The following is a 27,029-nucleotide window of genomic DNA, read 5'->3' as shown; positions in this document are numbered from 1 at the left end:
AAATAACCCCTTTTAAACTAAGGAATAACCCAATTTCACTAATAAAAACAATTGTCTGTTAATCTGTCAATGTACTTTACAGAGTTGCACAATTCATCCACAAAAAATGACGTTTTTTAATCAACTTCTTAAAAATATTTTCGTCTAATTATTTCATAATTCTTTGAGTGGAAAAACCGAAGACATAGAAAACCACAATATTTAGTGTTATAGCGGCATTTGAGCCGTTTGAGAGATGAAAGTCGCTCTACTGAACATTCGGTTTGAAATATCTGACCAATCCAATATAATTAACTATCTAGAGTTTAAAGGTAAGACTTAATTTCACTTAAGTAGTTGAACATTCGGATATGCATATTTCGGATCGTTAAAACCATTGAAGATAAAAAAAAATCTGAAATTCCTTTCAAAGAATTGCTTGAATGTTGTTTGTCTTTTATAGCTATGTACAATATATTATGGGCATTTTTATGTTAGAGTTAAACAATTACCTCCTCGTATACTCTTCTTTTGTATGAACGTATACTCTTCTTAAATGTATGAACGTATGCAAATGAAAGGGGGTCCCGGGTTTTATTCACCACAACCCCAATCCCCACCCCTCCTCTGACGTCTCCATCCCTCTCCAACCTCCAACAATTACCTCCTTGTATACTCTTCTTTTGTATGAACTTATGTAAAATGAAAAGGAGTCCCGGGTTTTAGTCACCACAACCCCCACCCCCACCCCTCCTCCGACTTCTCCACCCCTCTCTTACTTCCAACAACTACCTCCTAGTATACTCTTTTTTTTTATCAACGTATGCGAATGAAAGGGGGTCCCGGGTTTTATTCACCACAACCCCCATCCCCACCGCTCCTCCGACTTCTCCATCCCTCTCCAACCTTCATCAATTACCTCCTAGTATACTCTTCTTTTGTATGAACTTATGTAAAATGAAAGGGGGTCCCGGTTTTAGTCACCACAACCCCCACCCCTCCTCCGACTTCTCCACCCCTCTCCAACTTCCAATAATTACCTCCTAGTATACTCTTCTTTTGTATGAACTTATGTAAATGAAAGGGGGTCCCGGGTTTAAGTCACCACGACCAGCACCCCCACCCACACCCCTCTCCAACCTCCAACAATTCCACCGACCGAAATTGAATGTTACTTTGAACATGTTCCTCTACAAAAAAAGTCAGTCGAAGCAAAAATGACATCAATGTATGCGCCAAAAATGTTAAATTTAGATGGACACAATCCAGAACCTCCAACCTCCAACAATTACGGCATACAACATTCGAACACAATAAAGTATGAAATCCTGGCGTATAAAAGAAAACAATATATACCTATGAAAATGAAAGGGGATTTCGGTATTTACCAGAATTTCGGGATTTCGGTAATTCTACCGACCGGGTCAGATTTATTTTAGATGAAGATTAACAACGATGTTAACTTTAACAAAGGTCTAAACAATTGGTCCATTATCTTTAATAAGGAATCCAATTTCAATATCCACTCTTGATACTCTGTATACATGTGAATTGTGATGGACACTATTCAGTGATGAACATTTATACTGAATTGCTAATCTGTACCCTATTTGTTTTGTTTAAGAGACCATAACTATTTATTTATTTGGTTGTCTGGTTAGCTCAGTGGTTAGCGCACTCGCTTCTCACCTAGCCAACCAGGGTTTCGTTTCCCAGCCTGGGGGCATGTGAGTTTGGTTAGTGTTTACCAAGACAGATAAGTGGGTTTTCTGCGGGTACTCCAGTTTCCCCCACAACACTAGACCACATTCTCGCGCAACATCATGCCAACGAGAGTGACTTAGTATAAGTTATCACAACTTCCTTCACCGTCAATGTAAAATATATAATATTTAAACTGTTTGTTTTTTCAGCGAGGGGTTTTAATGCGACAGCCAAGGCTAGTTACGCCAAGGTGCTCAGTGAACAACAAACATTCCCAGCCAAGCTTGACAGTGATTACTTAGAAGAATTAAGAGGGTCTAGAAAAATAAGTGAGATCCAAATAGAGACTTATCTCAGTAAAGGTACTTTTAGAACATATTTTATTTGTTACTAACATATGATAACATAATTATTATTTTCAATCTAAGCATTTACAGCTTATCATCAAATTCAAAATATTTACAAACAATGTAAATGTAATTCTGAAACATAAGAAAAAGTACAAAACATCATATTTAATTAAACAAAGTTTATATGAGAGGGTAATGTCCTGTTTAGCAAAATAACATATGGTGTCAAGGATTACAATATTAGTATCATATTGACTTTCTAACTTTCATGTTGTTTCACTATCTTTCATGCCCAATCTATTCATAACTCCATTGATGACTGACCAAGCCAACTATTTTTACCCTTGATAAATTGAAATTAAAAACCTCAGTCATTGTACTCTTGACATTTAATTAATGCCAGCTGAGACACACCTCAGCTATGGTTGAATTAGAATATTCATGCTTTTAGAATTATGGCTAGCCTATTTTCCCATGTTATATTCTGCAGTGAAACAGAATGATAGGCATGGGTTTAAACAACACTGTTTAAAAACAGTCTTTATTCAATCTCTTAGACATTAAGCAATATTTTTTCATGAACTGGTTAAGATATTGATCATTAGTATCATTATATAGCAAGCAGAGCAAAAACCTTACATTTTTTTTCTTTTTTAGATTACGACCTAGAGGCTATTGAAGAGTTTGTGAGTGACAGTTCAATGAGTGAAAGCCTCTATGTTCGGGCTGGATCTGAGGGAAGGGGAGTTGGCATTAAGAATGCTGGATCTGATGGGAGTGGATTTGGCTTGAAGAAAGCTGGATCAGATGGGAGTGGAGTTGACGTGAAGAAGGCTGGTTTGGATGGGAGTGGAGTTGATGTGAAGAAGGCTGGTTTAGATGGAAGTGGAGTTGATGTGAAGAAGGCTGGCTTGGATGGGAGTGGAGTTAACTTGAAGAAGGCTCGTTCAGACGGGAGTGGAGTTGATGTGAAGAAGGCTGGTTTGGATGGGAGTGAAGTTGGCTTGAAGAATGCTGGCTTGGATGGGAGTGGAGTTGGTAATAAAGAGTCATATAATCATTAAAAGGCCTCATTCACGTTTTGTTACATCCGTTATTGAAAAAAAAAATGTGTGGAATGTGAAGAAAATGTTGATGATAAAACATCATAATGAAAATAGTGAACAGATGTTTTGTCTATTGACATTAAAATTGTTTTAAGAAAATTAAGTCAAAGAATTAAAAAAAATGTTATAACTTCAGCCAATTAAGGGTTTATACTGGTAGCTGAAAAGCACTCAAACACAATTGCTTTGATAAACAAAGTACAAATGAGTGATACCCTTGTTGTGCTGAACATTTGATAACATCATCGGTGCTTTAAGTGAAACGAAATTGCCAAAAAAGGGGGAAAAAAAGGCACATTGTGAAGTTCAGCTCCATACAGAAAGCCTAGTTTTGTTTTAAAGAGACTCATTCATGTTTTGGCATCATTTTTTGTCTTCACGGTTATGCATCTGAAAACACTTACAAATATTTTACTCTTTGATATTAAAATTAAGCCTTCTGTTAAATCGCGTTACTAACGTTGTTCAAATTCTTGGACTTCAAAAAACATGAGCGAGTCCCTTTAAGAATGAAAAAACTACATGCCAAAAAATCTATAAATAGATATTTATGATCTAAGCCAAAAATTGAAAAGCCTTTCTTAACTTGTTGTAGGGGTAGTATTTGGATGGTTTTAAATTAGATTTTTCTATTTATGTTATACTTTTATACAGCTGCGTTGCATAGGTATCTTTTTAGATGTTTTTTAAAACGAACTTGCACACCTTTAATATTCATTGTGTCATCAGATGTAAAAAATGACCAGACCACTTCTGTGAAAAAAAGCTTGGAAGACAAGGAAGTATCAACAACAGTGAAAAATGGAAAAGGTAAAGTTAAACTCAATTTTTTTTAAAACGATTAAAAGAAATCTTGTAATTCCAAACCTAAAATTATAATACCAAAAATATGAAAAAGTATTGAAAAAATATTTTTGGTATTATAATTTTAGGTTTGGAATTATAATCATTTTTTTATGTTTTAATTTTTTTATTGAGTGTGAAAATTCAGGGCCAGCTATTTTGATTTTACAAATTACTGCTTGATGTATGAAAAATTTAGTTTGACAAAACTGTTTGTATTGGGAAGATATGGCGCTTGATTGTTAGGGTAAGTCTGCAGTGTGTGGAAACTTTTCATATGAATTGAATTGGAATTTACTCTGAATCAGCGGGGTCACACAGTGTAAAATTTAAGCTTAGGATAGATCATTTGAACTCTAGCATAAAACTTTACCCACCCAATATCATGTGCATATATATATTAACATAAGATAGGGATTTAGTCCAGTTTAAATAAGGGCAGGGTGCTGCAAGAGGGAGATGGTGCTAAGGAAGAAAAGGGTAAATTGTATCAGACTGTAAAGAATTTAAACATTATGAATCGGACAGTAAATGTTAGGAATTATATTTAAACCAAATATGTTAAATTTGTATGTATTTATAATCACATTATAAGTTTAATCATAGTAATGTATTTGAATATCAAAGTCTATACTTATATGAAGACAGATGCATACAAATGCTGGCCTCCATGGGGCCAGGGAGTGCCACTAAAAGGGCTGGGTGCATCACCCTTCCATAATGTAGACAGTAGGGTGCACATGTTGGCCTCCATGAGGGCAGGGGGTGCCACTATAAAAGGGCTGGGTGCATCACCCTTTCATAATGTAGACAGTAGGGTGCACATGCTGGCCTCCATGGGGCCAGGGAGTGCCACTAAAAGGGCTGGGTGCATCACACTTCCATAATGTAGACAGTAGGGTGCACATGGTGGCCTCCATGAGGGCAGGGGGTGCCACTATAAAAGGGCTGGGTGCATCACCCTTCCATAATGTAGACAGTAGGGTGCACATGCTGGCCTCCATGAGGGCAGGGGGTGCCACGATAAAAGGGCTGGGTGCATCACCCTTCCATAATATAGACAGTAGGGTACACATGCTGGCCTCCATGGGGCCAGGGGGTGCCACGATAAAAGGGCTGGGTGCATCACCCTTCCATAATGTAGACAGTAGGGTGCACATGCTGGCCTCCATGAGGGCAGGGGGTGCCACTATAAAAGGGCTGGGTGCATCACCCTTCCATAATGTAGACAGTAGGGTGCACATGCTGGCCTCCATGAGGGCAGGGGGTGCCACGATAAAAGGGCTGGGTGCATCACCCTTCCATAATGTAGACAGTAGGGTACACATGATGGCCTCCATGGGGCCAGGGGGTGCCACGATAAAAGGGCTGGGTGCATCACCCTTCCACAATGTAGACAGTAGGGTGCACATGCTGGCCTCCATGGGGCCAGGGGTGCCACATTTAAGGGCTGGGTGCATCACCCTTCCATAATGTAGACAGAAGAGTACACATAGTGGCCTCCATGAGGGCAGGGGGGTGCCACTATAAAAGGGCTGGGTGCATCACCCATCCATAATGTAGACAGTAGGGTGCACATGCTGGCCTCCATGAGGGCAAGGGGTGGCACTATAAAAGGGCTGGGTGCATCACCCTTCCATAATGTAAACAGTAGGGTGCACATGCTGGCCTCCATGAGGGCAAGGGGTGGCACTATAAAGGGGCTGGGTGCATCACTCTTCCATAATGTAAACAGTAGGGTGCACATGGTGGCCACCATGAGGGCAGGGGGGGTGGGGGTGCATTACCCTTCCATAATGTAAACAGTACAGGGCTTGACGCTTATTCTAATACTTGGTTGCACTTTGGGCAACCACCTAGCCATTTTCACCTGCCCGAATGGATTTTTTACTTGCCCATTTTTTGGGGGGTTCATTTTGTTGTTTTACTCTTCCATAATGTAAACAGTAGGGTGCACATGGTGGCCTCCATGAGGGCAGGGGGAGGGGGTGCCACATTTAAGGGCTGGGTGCATTACCCTTCCATAATGTAAACAGTTGAGTAGGGTGCACATGCTGGCCTCCATGAGGGCAGGGGGTGCCACCATAAAAGGGCTGAGTGCATTACCCTTCCATAATGTAGACACTAGGGTACACATGCTGGCCTCGGAGGGGGGGGGCATGATAAAAGGGCTGGGTGCATCACCCTTCCAACTGTGTTTAGCTAAAAGCTAAAATGTTTTGTAATTTAAGCAAACATAAAACTGCATGCTACCTCTATCATGACATACATGAATAATGCTAGTACATGTACATCTGTAATGTTTGAAGATTAATGCAATATAATGTATGCATGATCTGATTCATATTTTCAGTGGGCTCGATGGAGGGTGACACTGGTGTACGCCCAAAGTCTCAGAGCCCGACACCCAAGGGCATGGCCAGCCTGCATTTCTATTCTGGAAACCCGGGTGTTGAGAAACTGAAAGGAATTCTACACATATACAAGGACAAGTATGCCCAGAGCTGTTACTATGACTTCTTTAAGAAATTGATGGCTCATACATTGATGATTAATGCTATTCCTCTTTTTATTGAGTTTCTTGTATGACAAGCTAACATTCCAATATCGTACCTCATGCACATTTTTAGCTTGTAACCAATGAACTTCTGAAAGCCTATCCAAAGGTACTTAAGGGTCAAGTAAGGCCTGAAAAGAATATACCTGTGGTTAAAGCAAATCTGACCCTTCGTTGTAAAACCTTTTAACTCTAGAATAATTATTTTTAACCTATATATAACAAAATTCTGATTTGCTGATTTTTAGATGTTGCTGCGCTCAAAATCCATTTGTGTTAAATACAATTAAAAACAAAGTATTAATTATTTAATACACTATATATACCAACATCTAATGGTAAGCGTACACCACTTGCTTTGCTGTTTTGACTGGAACTAAAACAAAAAAGAGGGAAAAAACAACAAACATTGCCCCTTCCTACCTAGCTTCTTTAAAATTATCATGATGAACTCTTTTCCTATTTTGTAAACTCAAATTAAAGCAAGTAATTTGACTACATGAACTAAGATAATTAAGCTTGTTATGCTTAAGATTTTGCAAGAAATTGGCGCCAGACTCAAACTTGATTTTATTAATCAACTTATGTTACAAAAAGTTTACATTTGTATTTACATCTTGATTGATACCGTATGCGTTGAAAACTACCAGTATATTACATGTACTAGTAACACTGAATTCTAACAAGTACAGCTTGTTGTCTTTGATGGATACAGATCCAATAAGCATACACGGAACATTAGATTGAGCTTGTAAGAAAGGCATATTGGTGAAAAAAGTGGAAAAGGTGTCGGCCTCTCACAAAAGAGAAAGTGTGTTCAAACCCAACCAGGATGACAGTATATTGGTGTCGGCCTCTCACAAAAGAGAAAGTGTGTTCAAACCCAACCAGGATGACAGTATATTGGTGTCGGCCTCTCACAAAAGAGAAAGTGTGTTCAAACCCAACCAGGATGACAGTATATAGGTGTCGGCCTCTCACTCTAGAGTTTGTGTTTTCAATCCCCACTAGGGCAAGATTGGTCTATTTGTATAGGTGTCTGCCTCTCACCCAATAAGATTTGGGTTGATCCCCACTAAGAGAACTTTCTCATAGCATCTCAAAAGGGACAACAGTACTAGTTTCTATCCAGGAAAGGGACTCAGACGTGCTACTATAAGCTATCAACTTTCGTCTCAATCAAGGTCACATAAAATAATATTAACTAAAAAGACATTTCATAATGTATTGTAACAAAAATCTCTAGGGTGCGACATTTTTCTTTAGATTTTAAAGACATCACATGTTTGGGAATAGCTTATCTCTTTATATTTCAGTCACATGACATCATTATCCGAGGACACAGCGCGGAGTGAGCTTATATGTATGCTGGCTGTACCTGCCAAGTACACCATACATGACCTGCTCAAGTTCAACGCTCCTTTCTTGTATGATCTAAATCTGTTATTTGTTGGTATATGTTTAAAGAGTGAGATGTTCATTGTTACTATTGTAATTCATTGTAATTTTTAAATGTACATGCCGAAAAAGTTATGTATTAGTTAGGTAATTGAAGTGTTAAAAAAACGAGCTAAAAAAGGATGAAAAACATGAAGAAACATGAAGCAAGAAATGAAAGATGAGATGTCAATAAATAAAAAGTTTATTTGGTCTAACCTGACCTACATGTTGACAGGTGGGAAGCTATGTTGGTTTTTAACCATAAGGAATAAGACAGGGAACAAACACAAGACAAGCTAAAAAATATTTTGGGTCACTGGTATAATTGTGAGTCGGTCAGGAAAGGCCTGATAGAATATTTATTAAATGTGGCCTAATTGTGTTAAAGGCAGCAGCAGGCCTGCTTAAAAAGTGAAATCTCAATCGGTCCAGGCCAATCAAACCAGACATGTTATATGACATAATTTGTTTAATTGTGTCCCCTGTCATCTACCACGTGTTTGGACCTCCAATTAACAAATAAGCTGATAAGATGTAGTAGGGGCAGTCTATCTTGACACGTTTAGTGGGGTAATGAAGAGTGATGACAAATGAGGTTTGTGTATTTAATTTTTTACTTACTTAGCCATTTTGGACCGAAATTATGGAAGAAATGAAAGAAATTTAGACAGTTTTTTTAGCCATTACTGAAATTGGTTCATTGTGGTCGAAACCAGCAATTTGACGGATATTTAGCAACCCTGGTCAGCACCAACAGTTATAAGCCACAAAATACTTTGCCACAAGTGCTTTGATAATGAGTGAAAATAATTGCTTTTGGTGCTCACCACAGTGAAATATTGTAGATTATTTACTTGTTTACTAGTAAGGAAAGTGTTTTTCTCTTCACAACCTGAATGTAATTCTAAATTTTATCTTTTTTAGGAAAGGAATTGAGTACATGAGGATCATCAGGGACGGCGCTCCCAACCAGTACATGGTTCTAGTCAAATTCAGAGATCAGGTGAGAATTAATGTTAGGCAAAACTTTAATCTAGCTTTATTTAAAAAAAAAAATCAAAGTTTTGTCATAGCAAGTTTTGTTGTCCGCATTGATGTTGCGCAAAAACTTTCGCCATTATTAAAAATCTGTTCAAGGCATTAAATGAAACTAAGAACACATGTTGCCAGAGACAATATAAACATGTATTGCAAGACCCATAACTTTGGCCTAAATAATTATATAGTTATACACTTGTTTGAATGAATAAAAAAAGATGAGCTTAAGCGTTTTGCTTTGCATCGCTCTTATTCAGCTTTGTGTACTCCTCCAATAATTAGTCAATAATCTTTGTTAATAAATGGGAAAACTTGACAAGCATAATAATTGATCTGGATCCATGTTATGGCTAAGGCTGGATTTAATGTTTTAGACTTGTTCATCATGGAGGAAATATTGTTATGTTATAAACTTAATAAAATGGAATAACTATTTACTTCATTTGACGACACATTTATTTTACAGTCGTGCAAATTGTTAGCCGTATCTTTGATTGTTTTAAATTTTGAAGATGAAAATTGATACAAGCCGAACAAAAGGCTCATTTTATGTAGCAATTATTGTTTAGTATTGTCTTTTAAACCATTAAATTCGCATTACCTGGCTGCCTATTTAATTTTTAAGTAAAGTAAAAATAAATTATAACTATCTTAGTGTGTGCAGGCATGTCTTTTTACTGGCCAGCTTGCATGAGCAAACATCTGAATAACCAACTTTATAAAATGAATTAATGACTAAATGGAACATTTGCAGTTGTTTCATTAATAGTAATTTTCTAAATGATTGATTCAGAATCTGTCCGGCAATCCCATTGGTAGAGGTATGAATGTACACACCAAAAAAAGAATATCGCTTACAAGATTACACCTCTAGGGCAGTGCAAATGGCCTGTTGTACCTAATAATTTCTCATATTACAGTCCCTAGCAGACGAGTATTACAGCACCTATAACAATGTGACCTTCAACAGTATAGAGGCTGACATCTGTCACCTGGTGTATGTTGGACAGGTGGAGATGCTTAAAGAGTCTGAGGTACGAAATATGTGAGTCTTATTATGCTCCTCAAAGGGAGGAGCATTTAGTCGCTACTTTGTCTTTCCGTCCTTCCATGTGTCTGTCACTCCTTTGTCAGGATGGAATAACTTCAAAACTACTATGTAGTACTGATGGGATTGAAATAAATCTTGGTACATAGTTTGATGGCAATGAGAAGAAGTGCAGTGCACACTCACTGTACTCCTACCATACATATTTATCAAGTTAGCTCCCCATAACAATGTTTTCATAATTTATGCTTGACCAGGTCGTATCTTGGAAAGTACTGAAGCGATTTGAAGGAAACTTGAGATATATATAGATTATCTTGGGTTAAGCACCTTGATGAACTAGTTTAAAATAAATAATACTTGCTTGCATTTAATCTATAACTTAAATACATGTATTTGAAAATTTGAAAATCTTTTTTGTCTGTTTTGTGTATCTAAATAAGATGAAAATTCCTACAATCAGTTTATAGAAAAATGTTTTCATAAGATGTTTAAGTGAAGACTGACTGATATTGTATCATAAATGTCACAAAATTGATATTTGTTTTCTAACAGAATATTACTTTAATAATGTAATGATTATCTTTTATTATTTATTTTTTTAAAAACATTTTCTCAATGTTATCTGGCATTCATGTTTTTTGTTTCAGAATGCGTGTATGCCGATCCCAGGTATGACAGAGCTGCCCAACTGTCCAGTGTGTCTGGAGAGAATGGTACAGCCACTTCTTTATTAACTTGACTAAAATCATAGTCATGAAAGAAAAAGGCATTCTTATGTGACCGTTACAATTCTTTTACTGAAATTTTGTAATATAGGATACAGCTGTGACCAGCAGTCTTCATGAAATGATTTTTAAAGCGCAGGTCATGTGGCCTCAACATTCATAGGCCTGATGGAAAAAACAGTTTTGTAATGTAACATGCCAAAGTACAATCCTTTTGGTCTAGAGCACTACTATTTCTACTGGAATAAGTTTTTTATAAGCCTTGGTCTTCAGACATGGGTATTTCTTAAAGGCTGTGAACATATCACCTTGTTTTATTAAATTATTATATTTATATCTGTGAAATGTAAAATAAATCGTGTTTGGTGTAAAGACTCTTAATGGATGAAATCATGGAACATTAATATCTTTTGTATTTTAGATTTCAAGTATAATGTATATTGAAAATAATAATGAAACAAAAACCATGGCTTTTCATGCACCAAAAGCAATCAGTTTACTATAAACTCAGTTTCAAACATAAGTGTTTTTATGCTTGCAGGATGAGTCTGTTGATGGGATTCTGACCATCCTGTGCAACCATGCCTTCCATATGCACTGCCTCAGTCAGTGGTTTGATACCAGGTATGTAGTTGATGGTTTACTGACCATTCTGTGCAACCATGCCTTCCATATGCACTGCCTCAGTCAGTGGTTTGATACCAGGTATGTAGTTGACGGTTTACTGACCATTCTGTGTAACCATGTCTTCCATATGCACTGCCTCAGTCAGTGGTTTGATACCAGGTATGTAGTTGATGGTTTACTGACCATTCTGTGTAACCATGTCTTCCATATGCACTGCCTCAGTCAGTGGTTTGATACCAGGTATGTAGTTGATGGGACACTGACCATTCTGTATAACCATGCCTTCCATATGCACTGCCTCAGTCAGTGGTTTGATACCAGGTATGTAGTTGATGGGACACTGACCATTCTGTATAACCATGCCTTCCATATACACTGCCTCAGTCAGTGGTTTGATACCAGGTATGTAGTTGATGGTGGTCTGACCATTCTTTGTAACCATGTCTTCCATATACACTGCCTCAGTCAGTGGTTTGATACCAGTTGTGTAGTGGCTGGGACACTGACCATTCTGTATAACCATGCCTTCCATATACACTGCCTCAGTCAGTGGTTTGATACCAGTTGTGTAGTTGATGGTGGTCTGACCATTCTGTGTAACCACGCCTTCCATATGCATGGCCTCAGTCAGTGGTTTGATACCAGGTATGTAGTTGATGGGGGTCTGACCATTCTGTGTAACCATGCCTTCCATATACACTGCCTCAGTCAGTGGTTTGATACCAGTTGTGTAGTTGATGGTGGTCTGACCATTCTGTATAACCATGCCTTCTATATACACTGCCTCAGTCAGTGGTTTGATACCAGTTGTGTAGTGGCTGGGACACTGACCATTCTGTGTAACCATGCCTTCCATATACACTGCCTCAGTCAGTGGTTTGATACCAGTTGTGTAGTTGATGGTGGTCTGACCATTCTGTGTAACCACGCCTTCCATATGCATGGCCTCAGTCAGTGGTTTGATACCAGGTATGTAGTTGATGGGGGTCTGACCATTCTGTGTAACCATGCCTTCCATATACACTGCCTCAGTCAGTGGTTTGATACCAGTTGTGTAGTTGATGGTGGTCTGACCATTCTGTGTAACCACGCCTTCCATATGCATGGCCTCAGTCAGTGGTTTGATACCAGGTATGTAGTTGATGGTGGTCTGACCATTCTGTGTAACCACGCCTTCCATATGCATGGCCTCAGTTAGTGGTTTGATACCAGGTATTGTGATTCTTTTTAAGCAAATATGAATGTTAAATTTTATTGCCAGGCAATTCTGTGCACCATTTGAACAATATATCATTTGAAAAGGTTTCTTTTGAAGAGTTGTAAGTGCTATGTTTGTAATGCTTTATTAATGTCACACACATTATTCATATCCTCTCTCCCTTGGTGGCCTTTATGTTGATACAGTCAGACTCAGGAGAAGGTGGATGATGACAAGGGAATGAAGTTTGGCTTACAAGAGCTCAGAGGAAGTGCCGGCATAATGCCCTGGAACTTGAAAAAGCAAGCTTAATATTTGACATTTATTTAAGTTGCCATGATTGCCGTCACAGTCGGACTCCGGAGGAGTTGGATTGTCACAAGTGAATAAGGTTTGGCTAACAAGAGCTCGGAGGAAGTGCCGGCATAATGTCCTTGTACTTGAAATATAAAGCTATATAGTTGTCATTTATTTCAGTTGCCCTGTTTGCCGGTACAGTCAGACTCCGGAGGAGGTGGATGAAAACAGATGTATGAAGTGTGGCTCGCAGGAGGTGCGTTGTCTAAAACAAAATTATCCAGTTTGAGTTTCTATACTTACATACATGTACATGTGTTAGAGTGGTCAAAATGATAGTGTTTTAGTTGGTTTCTGACTATTACTGTTTCAATTACTTTTTATACGCCCAAAGGGTCCTATTATGTTATGGCCTCCATCGTCCGTCCGTCTGTCCGTCCGTCCGTTAGCAATTCCGTGTCCGGGCCATAACTTGGTAACTAATAAAGCGATTTTCAAATAACTTTATACAAATCATCACTACATTAAAAGGATGTGTCGCGCGCAATTTCCAGGTCCATACCTCAAAGACTAGAATCACCTTGGGGGTGCGTTAGCAAATCCGTGTCCGGGCCACAACTTGGTCACTAATAAAGTCATTTTCAAATAACTTTATACAAAGCATCATTACATTAAAAGGATGTGTCGCGCGCAATTTCCAGGTCCATACCTCAAACACTAGAATCACCATTGGGGGGGGGGGGACGTTAGCAATTCCATGTCCATTCCATAACTGGGTTACTACTAAAGCAATTTTCAAATAACTTTATACAAATCATCTCTACATTAAAAGGATTTGTCAAGCATGCTTTCCAGGTCCGTACCTCAAAGGCTAATTTCACTGGGGGGCGTTAGCAATTCCATGTCCGGGCCATAACTTGGTAACTAATAAAGCGATTTTCAAATAACTTTATACAAATCACTACATTAAAAGGATGTGTCGCGCGCAATTTCCAGGTCCATACCTCAAACGCTAGAATCACCATGGGGGTGCGTTAGCAAATCCGTGTCCGGGCCACAACTTGGTCACTAATAAAGTCATTTTCAAATAACTTTATACAAAGCATCATTACATTAAAAGGATGTGTCGCGCGCAATTTCCAGGTCCATACCTCAAACACTAGAATCACCATTGGGGGGGACGTTAGCAATTCCATGTCCAGGCCATAACTGGGTTACTACTAAAGCAATTTTCAAATAACTTTATACAAATCATCTCTACATTAAAAGGATTTGTCAAGCATGCTTTCCAGGTCCGTACCTCAAAGGCTAATTTCACTGGGGGGCGTTAGCAATTCCGTTTCAATATTGGAAGTTTAAGCCTTTATTGTAAACACTTCACACCTAGTAAGCAGTATACTAGCATAACCTAAATGTTTATTAAAGACCTCAAGCTGAATCTTCTTCTGCCGTATAATGCTCCGTTTCGCGGTGCTCTTGTTTTTATTTGTTCTCTTTCAAATAAGATAAAACACATTCTTTTCTTGAATAGATACCATAAAAAGATTTTGTTTCTTTGACTCATGATATTAAGAAAAATGATTAAGCAGGAAAGGCATAACAATTTCTGTTTTCTGTTTAAACTTTCATGCCCAAATACTGAACAAAATCTAAACGTCCCTTACATGTGAGTTTGGGTTGGTTTAAACATTATTTATTTGTTTCAATGATTGTGAAGAAAGTTATGATAACCAAGTCACTCTCGTTGTTGTGATGTTGCGCGAGAGTGTGGTCTTGTGTTGTGGGGGGGAACCGAAGAACCTGGAGAAAACCAACTTATCCAGCTTGGTGACCATTACCCAAACTCACATGCGCCCAGGCAGGAATCAAACCCAGGTCGCCTTGGTGAGAAGCGAGGGCGCTAACCACTGTGCTAACTAGACAACCGGTTTTGGGTTGAGTCGTATGGATTTATTGAACATTGTATGTTCAAATCTATTTCCAGAGCCTGTGGATTTGTTTGATATGTGGCAATATTGGATGTGGGAGATATATAGGACTACATGCTTACAGGTGATTATTCAAGTCAAGACTTAAAAATTGTGTACACTCATGGGGTCATATTATCAAAGCAAGTTTTGTATGATTGCTTTTTTCAAATCTGTATTTCTTAGTGCCATGATATAAATTTTGAAACTAATAACTATCAGTTTAGGCAAAGTCTATTTCATTTTACAGGCAAATCTTTCAATAACATTTGTGACACTTATTAATGTATTGAAATTCGTGATCTCTAGTCTTGCTGCATTTGATCTCACGCCCGCCCGTTTATAACATTGCCCCTTTGTGTATGTTTTAACAAAGATTCATACATAAACTAGCATGAACTGTATATAATATTTGATCAATCTTTTAAAAATGAACAAGTAAATATATTATTATTTGATCTTTCATTTTCAATTTAATATTGTTTGTAATCTTATTTTGGTTATTGAAGTTTGCATGATCTTTCATATCCGATTCAAATCAATTATACCAATTATAGGTAAATAGGATGTGTAGAAACTAGGGATTGAAAATCGGACCAAAGTCATAATCGATCATCGAAAATAATCGGACGAGCCATTTCGATCAATCATCGATTATATAATCGAAACGGAACAAATGAATATATCACAAATATATCCAAAACTGTATTGGTTTGTACATACATGTCTTTCAATGAATAAACATATTACAATCAGTTATGTTTTATATGCTGTTTTGTTATACATTCCAGGTTACAATTGATAATTTAGTAAAATGTTTTAAGGAGATAACTTAATTCTAAAATAATTGAGAATAAATTGCCGTATAACCCCGTATAAGTCCGTACCATTTCCCGTTTTAAAGAAAATCAATACATACACAACACGGTTACTTCCCTTTGCCATACATTAGCGATAATCGATTATGGAATAATGAAATCCATTATCGCTGACCTCGGACACAAATAATCGAATTTCGACAATACTCGATCATCGTTTTATCCCTAGTAGAAACTTCTGACATTTTACCCGACATTCAATAGAAGATAATTATACCAAACTCTTACTCTTTTGGGTTTTTCATGTTGTTATTTGGTCATTTGCTAGTCGGTACAAAAATAACTTGCCTATAAATAAATCTTTATGTTTTTCAATGAAAAATGAAATATTTACACCCTTTACAAATACTTCTTAATGAAAAAGTATCGTAAATTTTAGGTCACTGTTCAAAACAATTAATTGTACTGTTGAGAATACAACCTACCGTACATTTTGCGCCAATGAACTTGCAGAAAGGCAACCATTAAGTAGTAGACTTAATCATTAAGAGTTTCAACGTTCGCGCGTATTAAAAAGTCCACCTACTGCCAATAATCCGTAGCTACACACTCCCTGCGTCAGATTTTGTGAGGTTGTATTCTAAGCCAGTTAGATGACATGAAGTGAATTCTTAATGATTAAGAAGGACTCGTTCGCTACGCTCACTCCGCCCATTCTTAATCATTAAGAATTCTCTTCATGTCATCTAACTATCAGGTAGTAACACTGATATAATATTTATTCAATAATATTTTGACGAGTGTTAAATTTACATGAAAATGCTATATTTACAACAGGTGATCCATGCTAAATATACAGAAAACCCTTGAATAAAAGAGTTCCAAATGAAGTATATTTATCATATTAACAATACCAAATGTTTCTATTGCAGGCATTTCCAAGAGACCCAGCACACATACGCCATGGAGCTGGGCAACAATAAGGTATGGGACTACATCGGTGACAATTACGTACACCGGCTCGTGCAAAACAAATCTGACGGAAAACTCGTGCAGGTGGATGAGGGCGGGAATCCCGTGCAGGATGAGAAAATTGATGCCCTTAACCTGGAGGTGAGTGAATGTTGGATTTCAGTGTCTTTGAAATGTACAGCAGCTATTTGTTTAAAACTGGATAAGTTATCCCTCCTAGGCTATCTTTGGCTAGTTTGCATGACTGTGCAAGTAATTTGAATGGTTAACAGCTATTATTGGATAAAACATTGACCAATCAATACCCATGTTGACTAACTTTTATCAAACCAACGAATTAATTGTTGTTGTTTCAAATTGATTGCTGATCTTTTCCTTTTTTCTCTTTGACCTTAAAACTGCACTCTCACAGAATGACATTTAACAACTTTTTTATAATTTTGGCTTCGAATTTTGGGTATCTGTCACCGTATCGTAAATGTCTTTAAACCAATGATACAATACTTTTGACAAAAGATCAGATCACAGTTTTTCATATTTATGTTCAATAATTGATATTCATGCATTTTTTTTATTAAAGCTTTTAGTCATAAAACATAACAGTTCGAACAGAAATATGAAAAACTGAGATCTGATCGTTTTTAAGCAGTCTCATGTCACTTGTTTCACAATTGGCTTATTCCAAGACAGAAAATATAAAAAATCTGTAAAACCATGATTTGATTTATAGAGGTCCATGTTAATTAGCTATTGCAATTGTAAGGGGAGGGGGTCGACAAGTATCAAAAAAATATATGGTAAAATACAAATATGGAATGAAAAATATGAGTACATGGACTCAGTTATGGATATATGCACAAACACATTTGTATGTTTACAGTACACATACCTCCTGACAAACCAGTTAGACTCTCAACGACTCTACTTTGAGGAGAAGATGGGTGATGTAGAGAGCGCCATGTTCGAAAAGGTATGGCCATTAAATTAAAATTTAGGGGCAAAAAAAAGCAAGGTTGTCAGATGTAGAAACAGATATAACCTTAATACTTTAATACTCATGTAAAGATGCTTTTCCTTAAGATGGTTCTTTAGTTCAGGATTAATCATGCAATTAATATTAATTAATTCGAGACTATGGTACAGTTGTAAAGATTGTTTGTTGCTCGGCCATTTGCATAGTAGAAACAGTAGAAAGTACAATGTACCTTGAAATGAAATATGAATTACTTTGGAAACAATTTTAAAGGGGATCTAAGGCAATTTACCCTTCTTTGGGCATGAATCCCTTATTCGAAAAAAAAGACACTGGCTGTTAGGATTGACAATAATCAGCTGTTGGAACTCTGAATATACACCGGTTTTGCTTGTATATTGCATTGAATAATCTATGTTTAAGTATTCATTAAAATTTCTTTATGGATAAGATTATGCTGAGAAAGAATTTAGTAAATCTGTACCTGGTTTTACAAAGAAACTTAAGTGGTTTAACAGGCTAGGCACGGATATTTTGCTATCTAATTGGAGTGTTATTTTAACTGACCAATCAGATTTAGGTTTTAGTGTTTCTTGTCTAAGAAGTTTTATCATAACATCCCCTGTTCTGAAAATGCTGGATCTAGTTTTTTGGTGTGCATATGAGAGAAAAAATAGTGAGCAAAAAATGTGTAGGTTTGTCCATTAAATAATATACGTTCAATATGTTTTATAAACTTTTATCTCACCAGGTCCATCTTCTAGAGGAAGAGAACATGAGCCTAGCTGAGCAGTGCAGCAAACTGCACATGAACCTCGAGTGTGCAATCAAGGATAAACACATGTCGGAGAAGAAGTGCACCCAGGTGAGGCTTACATGTCATAGATTGTATAGTGCACATGAACATCCACGTCATAGATTGTATAGTGCACGTGAATCTTAGGATAAACACATTTCAGAGAAGAAGTGCACCCAGGTAACGGTTACATGTCGTAGATTGTATAGTGCACTTGAACCTCGATATGCCATCGAGGACAAACACATGTCAGAGAAGAAGTGCACCCAGGTGAGGGTTACACGTCATAGATTGTATAGTGCACATGAACCTCAAGTATGTCATCAAGGATAAACACATGTCGGAGAAGAAGTGCACCCAGGTACTGGTTACATGTCACATATTGTTTAGTGCACATGAACCTTAAGTATGCCATCAAGGATAAACACATGTCCGAGAAGAAGTGCACCCAGGTAATGGTTACATGTCACATATTGTTTAGTGCACATGAACCTTAAGTATGCCATCAAGGATAAACACATGTCCGAGAAGAAGTGCACCCAGGTAATGGTTACATGTCACATATTGTTTAGTGCACATGAACCTTAAGTATGCCATCAAGGATAAACACATGTCCGAGAAGAAGTGCACCCAGGTAAAGGATACATCTCACAGAGTAGTAAACTGCAAGTGAGCAAAGAGTTTGCCGAGAAGGACAAACACATGTAAGGGAAGAAAAAAGCACCCAGGTAATGGCTACGTGTCATAGAATATATACTGCACGTGAACCTGGACTAAGCTGGCAAAGTCAGAGTTATGTCAGAGAAAAAGTGCACACAAGTAACAGTTAAATGTGATAGAGAGTATCAAACTGCATGGGAACCCTGTGTATGTTGGCAAGAACAAACAAATTTTAAAGAAAATGTCCTCGAGTTACTTGATATTCTGAATTGCTTTCTTAAAATGTGCTACAAGTAACAGTTAGATGTCATAGAGTATCGAGTATCATACTGCATGTAAACCAAGGACAAACATGTCAGGGAAAAGTCCATACAGATAACAGTTAGATGTTATTGCCTTCCTCAAGCTCCTTCATATTTTGAGGGGAAATAAATAGATTTGATATTGGGGTGCTGTTAGATTTAATATCATTAAATACTACAAAATATATTATAGTGTTTGATTTGATCCATGTGATTTTTTTTTATCACAGTTGCAAACCAGATTGAAGAAGGTTTTTCATGACTTACAAGAGGAAAGGGAGATAAACAAGAGCCTGCAGAGAAACCAGGATGAATGGAAACAGAGAGTTACCACCCTTGAATGTGAAATGAAGAAATTCACAGATGCCAAAGATAAGGTAGAGGCTACATATATGTCTTACGTAGAAACAAACAACAGTAGTTGATTGCTTTAATCACAGACCTATAAATCTGTATATTAGGGCCTTGCTTTAATGTAAAGGACCATTTTTGTTCGCAGAATGCAAATTCATTGCAGTGCTTAAGTTAGTAAACTTGAAATTACAGTGACTTTGTTCTCTTCATGTATTAACTAATGTAGTTTAGAGTTTATAAATCACATTTATATTGAATTTTGAGTTTATGTTTTTTATGAATATTAAGTAAACTTTAATTTACAGAGACTTTGTTTGCTTTATTTATTGACTGCTGCAGGTAAGGATTTATTGAATCACAATTATTTGTGTTCTTTCATGTTTATTAAGTAAATGTCATTAAAACCGAGTAGATATCAATGGTACTCCATTGCATCTTAGGCTTTGCAAGTAGCATGGGTGTGCACATTCTCTTTGGCAAGAACCAAAGGACTGTTTTAGCAACATGTACAGTGATCTTGGTCTATTCTAGATTACATTCTATGCTATATGAGTTATACGGGGCAAAGGAAGCCATATTGGAGTTATGACAGTTTCAGACAATAATGTATATATGCTAAGATCAATGGCACACAAAGATATTGTTTTACAAACTAGACCTCGTACTAATTATATGAAAGCATCGTTTACATATTACAGCAGAATTGTTTGGAATAATATACCTTTGGAAATACGAGAATCAAAAAACTTTAATACGTATAAAATAAAGGTCAAACAGTACCTCATAGGAAACTTGTGATTATACAAATTGTGATGTTTTATTCATAATTATATTTAACTGAGAGTATCTGTCTAATATTGATTCAACATCATCATCATGTCATCATTATCGTCAGCATCAACAGCATACTTATAATCATCATCATCATCGTCATCGTTGTTAGCATCGTCTTCATGTTTGTCTTATGATTATTTGCCATATTTTCATTCTGTTTCAGAGGGCCATATCGAAAATAAGATTCTGTAGTTTTGTACATGATCTTAATATGTCACCTTCTTAAAATAAAGATATTATTATTATTATTATTATTATTATTATTGGGTGATACAACCTGTTAACGTTGGTAGATTTATGGGAAATTTTTCATTTATTCTTTAGAATCGGAAAATAGACGCCATTTTAGTACGATATAAAGATTAGTTACCCAATATGGAAAAATATGGGGTCACCACGTGACCAGTCCTGGACCAATTGCGTTGGGTCATTCTTGTTGGAGGCATGATATACATACATACGTACCATACTTTTATTATCTAAGCTAACTTTTGTTTCTCCAGGAAATCTCTGAGCTTCGTGAGCAGTTACGTGACGTGATGTTCTATGTAGAGGCCCAGGGAAAGCTGCAGCATGCGGAGGGCGTGTCACAGGAGGAGATCAGCGAGAGCCATGTCATACTGGGGGGTGCCACAGGGGGAGCTCAGCAAGGGGCAAAACAGGGGAGGCGGAAGAAACAGAGATGATAAAGGATTTATGCAGGCTGCATGGGGAGAATAAAGACAACTTGATAAAACAGACAGATATGATTCAAAAGATATTTAAAATAGAGATGATGTTGAGTTGAATGTGATATAAAGTGGCAGAAACTATTGGCAACGCTATAGCTCTATAAAACTGTTGCGAACTAACATCAAGGCTGTATTCAATATCGTTCTTATCCTTAGAGATGCCTCAGTGACTCCATTGAGTCCATTGGCCAGTTAATCTTACAGTCCAATTAAAATGCTTGGATTCTAATCTTTAAATTAAGTGAAATCTAAGGTGGTTGTTCAATACAGCCTCTGATGTCACAGAAACCCTCATGTTGTCACAAAATAAGCTTTCCTTTATTATTGTATGTTAAGGAAAACATTTAGTTTTAAGCTTACACCAAGTTCTTTACCAGTCCTTGTACAGTGTTTTCATTATGATGCTTTTTTGTCCTTGAAGGAATAAAAACAAACTGTTCAATCTGTATGTTTTACCTATGGTTGTGTTATATTCATATTCAGTGTTTTAAACCCTATGTTGGACTTCAATTAAGTGCTTACTTCAATGTAGTACATGTATACATGTGTATGTATAATGTACATGTTGTTATGTTCTTTTAAAGAATGTTGTTTGTTATATTTATACTCACCACATTATGAATATACATGTTGATTTTTAAGGTGGGCATATTAAAATCGCACCGTCCGTCCGTCCGGCTCTGTAACTTTCCCTTGTATGGGCAGATTTTAAAATAACTTGCCACATGTGTTTCACATACCAAGACGACGTGTGGCGTGCAAGACCCGTGTCCCTACCTCAAAGGTCAAGGTCACACTTAGTGTTTATTCACAATGGAGTGCTGCATATAAGGACATAGAGTATAGGTTGTCGTGTCCGGGCTGTAACTTTCTCTTGTATGGACAGATTTTAAAATAACTTGCCACATGTGTTCCACATACCAAGACGACGTGTCGCGTGAAGGCCCGTGTCCCTACCTCAAAGGTCAAGGTCACACTTAGTGTTTATTCACAATGGAGTGCTGCATATAAGGACATAGAGTATAGGTTGTCGTGTCCGGGCTGTAACTTTCTCTTGTATGGACAGATTTTAAAATAACTTGCCACATGTGTTCCACATACCAAGACGATGTGTCGCCTGCAAGACCCGTGTCCCTACCTCAAAGGTCAAGGTCACACTTAGTGTTTATTCACAATGGAGTGCTGCATATGAGGACATAGAGTATAGGTTGTCGTGTTTGGGTTGTAACTTTCCCTTGTATGGACAGATTTTAAAATAACTTGCCAAATGTGTTCCACATACCAAGACAATGTGTCGCGTGCAAGACCCGTGTCCCTACCTCAAAGGTCAAGGTCACACTTAGTGTTTATTTACAATGGAGTGCTGCATATAAGGACATAGAGTATAGGTTGTCGTGTCCGGGCTGTAACTTTCTCTTGTATGGACAGATTTTAAAATAACTTGCCACATGTGTTCCACATACAAAGACGATGTGTGGCGTGCAAGACCTGTGTCCCTGCCTCAAAGGTCAAGGTCACACATAGTGTTTATTCACAATGGAGTGCTGCATATAAAAACATAGAGTAATGGTTGTCGTGTCCGGGCTGTAACTTTCCCTTGTATGGACAGATTTTAAAATAACTTGCTACATGTGTTTCACATACCAAGACGACGTGTCGCGTGCAAGACCCGTGTCCCTACCTCAAAGGTCAAGGTCACATTTAGTGTTTATTCACAATGGAGTGCTGCATACAAGGACATAGAGTATAGGTTGTCGTGTCCGGGCTGTAACTTTCTCTTGTATGGACAGAATTTAAAATAACTTGCTACATGTGTTCCAAATACGAAGTCGACGTGTTGTGTGCAAGACCCATGTCCCTACCTCTAAGGTGAAAGATACACTAAGTGTTTTTCACAAGGGAATTCTGAATATAAGGACATAACAGTGTAGGTTGTCAAGTATGGGTGGTATTTTTTATGTTCAGAGGCAATTTAAAATAACTTACCATATGTATTTGACAAGTAAAGGCAAGATCAACTTTTTATGTACTGACCTTGTTCGTAGGTCAATGTCACATTCGGGGGCATTCGTCACATACTGTGACAGCTCTTGTTTTATCAATAGTTACTACTTGAAACTCAAAAAGTTGGGGTTTCAAACTTAAAATTAATTGGGGGGAGTGGGGTGGAACATTCATTATTTAAACTCTCCAAATACTTAAAAACAGAAAATTAGAAAATTAAAATATGTGGGTCACTACTACACAGGGCACAGGAGCAAATTTACTTTTTATGTTTTTCTGTTTATAGAGTAAATACAGGCTAGGCAAACATAAAAAAATAGTTTGCTTCTGTCCATATCAGTTCCCAGTAAAATCTATTGCTGAGAAAAGGACATGATGTTTATCAGAGCTAACGAGTTTTCCCAGATTTTACAAGACTGAAGTCTGCCTTACTTTACCTTTGCTCCTGAAAATGAAACCCATTCAAATTACAAAATATATAATCATTGTTTTTGAATTCTGGTATATGTTTACTACAGCTAGTAATTTTGTTGTTTATTCTTTTTGTTAAGTGTAATAATACAAAATGTATAAACATGTTGATTATTTATATTTAATTTTTGATAACATACTCACAGTATTGTTCCCCTTGCTGTATTATATATATGGATGTATTGATTTCAGATCAAAGTAATGTTTGCGTGTTCACATCATTTTAAGTGAAATTGAACCAATTTGTTCAAATATTTAGAGGGTCGTTTTTAGTGGCATCATTGTAAACTTTTTAAGGTAAACTATTTTATGATGGGCTGATATACTAAGATGAACCAGGCATAGCTGAAAACAGTTGTTTTAATATTTGTATGAAAGCATATCGCAAGTGTGTCCATGAAATTTACAGAGTAGTAAAAAAATGAAAGTTAACAATGATGATGTTAACAACCTAAAACAGTTCTGAACCATCAGCCCGTTGTTAGAGCTATTCCAGTAAAACGGGGGGAAGGCAATTATTTAAATAGTATATGGGTGGGTGTCCTTTTTTGCTAATTTGGACCCTGAAAGGGTAAATTTGCTTCTGTTGGGGGGTGGTATATTTCAAAAGTGCCTGCCCACCGGGGGTTATTTGTTTAAATGGAATAGCCCTAAGTTAAATGAAGATGCAGTATTTAACTGATAGTAATACAATTACATAACCTGGCTGTTTTAGATAAGCCTAATCTTGTGACAGACCACTGTAATGAAATCAAAAGTATTTTGTAAAATGCTTGCAAATGAACAAACACAGACACCCTATATGTTGCACAAACATGTATATTTGATTTTAAAACTGACTAACTAACAAGGGGCACTTCAGAACTTTGTTGAAGGTAACAATGTGTTTAATGACATCCTTGTTGAGTTTTAAACGTGAAATATTTGATGATCTGCTCACATATTTAAAAATAAGTGAGTACAGCTAAAACACAGCAGGGGCAGTGATTACAAACAGTCTCAAGTCTGAGTCCAAGCTCAATACTCACTAGGGCAAAATTTCATTTCATTGTAATTTTCCTTCTTGCAAAGCATTGATGAAGATATTTGCTGAACTTATATTACTATTTGAGTATTGTACTAATATTTACATATATTTCGGGAAAAGAAATTAAATTAATATGATTTTTTTGTTCCTTCATAAAAATGCTTTTCTGAGCCTGAGTCTAGACTTGGACTTGAGACTGTTCGTAATAATGGCCCCTGATCACAAGTGTATCCATTAAACTTCCAGAGCAGTAACACTGAAAGTTTACAACGGTGCTGTCAACAACATATGTTATTAGCTTACAAAGTTTTGAACAATCAGCCTAATATATATGCATATTATACCTCACATAAATTTGTCTCTTCTTTGTATATATAAACTTGATCGGTCCGTATATCACTGTATTTTGATGAAAAATCTAGTTTAATGACTTCAGCGGTCTATATTACATTTTCGGCCGGTCCGGACCTCACCAAAAATGTAATATGGACAGCTGACGTCATACAATTGGTAAGTGCGGCTTGCTATTTTCACAACGGCGAAAACTTGTCGCAAGTAAACATTATTAGCTTTGTTCAATAAAACACATTTAAATCGCTTTAAATATATTGAATTGTAATGAAAAGTGTTTGGTATAATAAAAGAAATATAACACACCACTTCAGGCCATATGGCATTATAAGGACCATAAAAGGTGTATATGGACCGAGGCGTTAGCCGGCTGACTGGCCTGTCCTCGTAATGTCATATGACCCTCAGTGGTGTGTTATATTTCTTAAATATATCTTGTATATTGTAGATATATGTACTGATGTAAACATATAATAGAAGTAATTGTTTTGGGCTCCAACAACCCTGTTAATTAGATTTAGCACAAGGGTAATTTTTTTATATCGATGGTTGCCGGGGCTGAAATCTTTTTGAACCATGTTGTCAAGGACAACGTTCAATAACTTGCATGCTGTATAAGTGAACAGTGTTGAAATTTATTGTCATGGCAGGTTTAGAACAGTCATACCTGTTCCCCTGTTCCCCTTGTAACCATTCCGCTATGGGTGTGAATGTGAAAATGAAAATAAACTTTGTTTTGTCAAGAAATGTACTGACTGTTTCAATAATAAACATACATGTATGTTGCCAATTGCAGGCCAATTACTTTTGATTGTTGTTCTTACTAGCTATTTATTTATTCTTCTTTGCATTTTGTATAATTATTTTTAAATTTTTCTTTGCTTTTTGTATCATAAAAGATCACCTTGTGAATTGTGATAAAGAATTATTGTATTGTCTTTGATTGTCTTTATATTAAAGAAAATAAAAGTTTTAAATAAACTTATTTGTGCTTTTCAGATATGTACCAGTCCTTAAAGTCTCACGTATGATAAAATAGCGAAAAAAAGAAGAAAATTGTTGAAAACTGACATAAACTTGGCATAGATGTGTAGAATGCATTGAAACTTACTAACTGTAGTACCACATAGTTTACAATTTATTAAGTTTTATAGCAGTTATTTCGTATTTTTCCATTAAAAAAGATTACTGGGTATGTCTACCAGGTAGAATTCATTCCTTATGCGTGATTGGCTAGTGGGTGTTATCACGAGGTAGGTTTATAACTTAATTATGTCACCCTATTAGAATAAGCCTTTGTAGCGCAGTGAGTAAGACGCTGAATTACATTTTGGCGAAGCGGGTTCGAACACGGTCTCCGACACAATTTTTTTTTTACATTTTGGTACTTTTTTTATATTATGATATCAAAGTGTAACACATTCTATTAGATAATTGTCCTGAGATTCGTTACAGAAAAAACTTTTTTTGGTGCCAATCTGTGACATAGTCTCTTAAGTCAATAGAGGCAAGGTTATATGGATGTTTAGAGAAAAATCCGGTTTTTTAGTGCATCTGCTTATAACAAAGTCGCCCAAAGTTCAATACACATTCTGGGCGATATTGAGTTCTGTTGGTAGTCACCAAACCAGATGTCTGGCATTTAGTTCAGTCTGAAAAATTAGATTTTCGTGTAGCATTGTTCCCTATAGTTTTTAAAGTAAAATATTAAAATAACTTTGTTTGCTTACAAGTTACAACACTTTTAACCGTAAGATAAGCACTTGAAAATGGAAACTATATGTGATTGTGGACAACCCCTTCTACCCCCCCCCCCCCCCCTAAATAAAAGAAAGAAAGAAAAGGATTTTCTGT

The 27,029-nt window shown here is 36.8% G+C and overlaps 1 protein-coding gene across 1 annotated transcript; it reads left to right on the top strand.

Moving 5' to 3' along the window:
- Window positions 1-120: 120 nt before the first annotated feature.
- Window positions 121-26,150, top strand: LOC128231637 (BRCA1-associated protein-like). Its single transcript, XM_052944673.1, has 17 exons — window positions 121-311; window positions 1,893-2,045; window positions 2,691-3,071; window positions 3,869-3,949; window positions 6,336-6,474; window positions 7,856-7,966; window positions 8,904-8,982; window positions 9,938-10,051; window positions 10,716-10,781; window positions 11,335-11,417; window positions 13,096-13,171; window positions 14,900-14,967; window positions 16,633-16,813; window positions 17,553-17,642; window positions 18,397-18,510; window positions 19,634-19,780; window positions 21,095-26,150. Exons 1-17 carry the CDS (start codon window positions 236-238, stop codon window positions 21,275-21,277), a joined length of 2,142 nt encoding a protein of 713 aa, XP_052800633.1. The 5' UTR covers window positions 121-235; the 3' UTR covers window positions 21,278-26,150.
- Window positions 26,151-27,029: the final 879 nt, after the last annotated feature.

This window comes from Mya arenaria, chromosome 4 (genome assembly GCF_026914265.1).
Source record: "Mya arenaria isolate MELC-2E11 chromosome 4, ASM2691426v1".
NCBI lineage: Eukaryota > Metazoa > Mollusca > Bivalvia > Myida > Myidae > Mya > Mya arenaria.
Note: the sequence above shows the minus strand (reverse complement) of the source record. Positions and strands in the feature narration are given on the sequence as shown.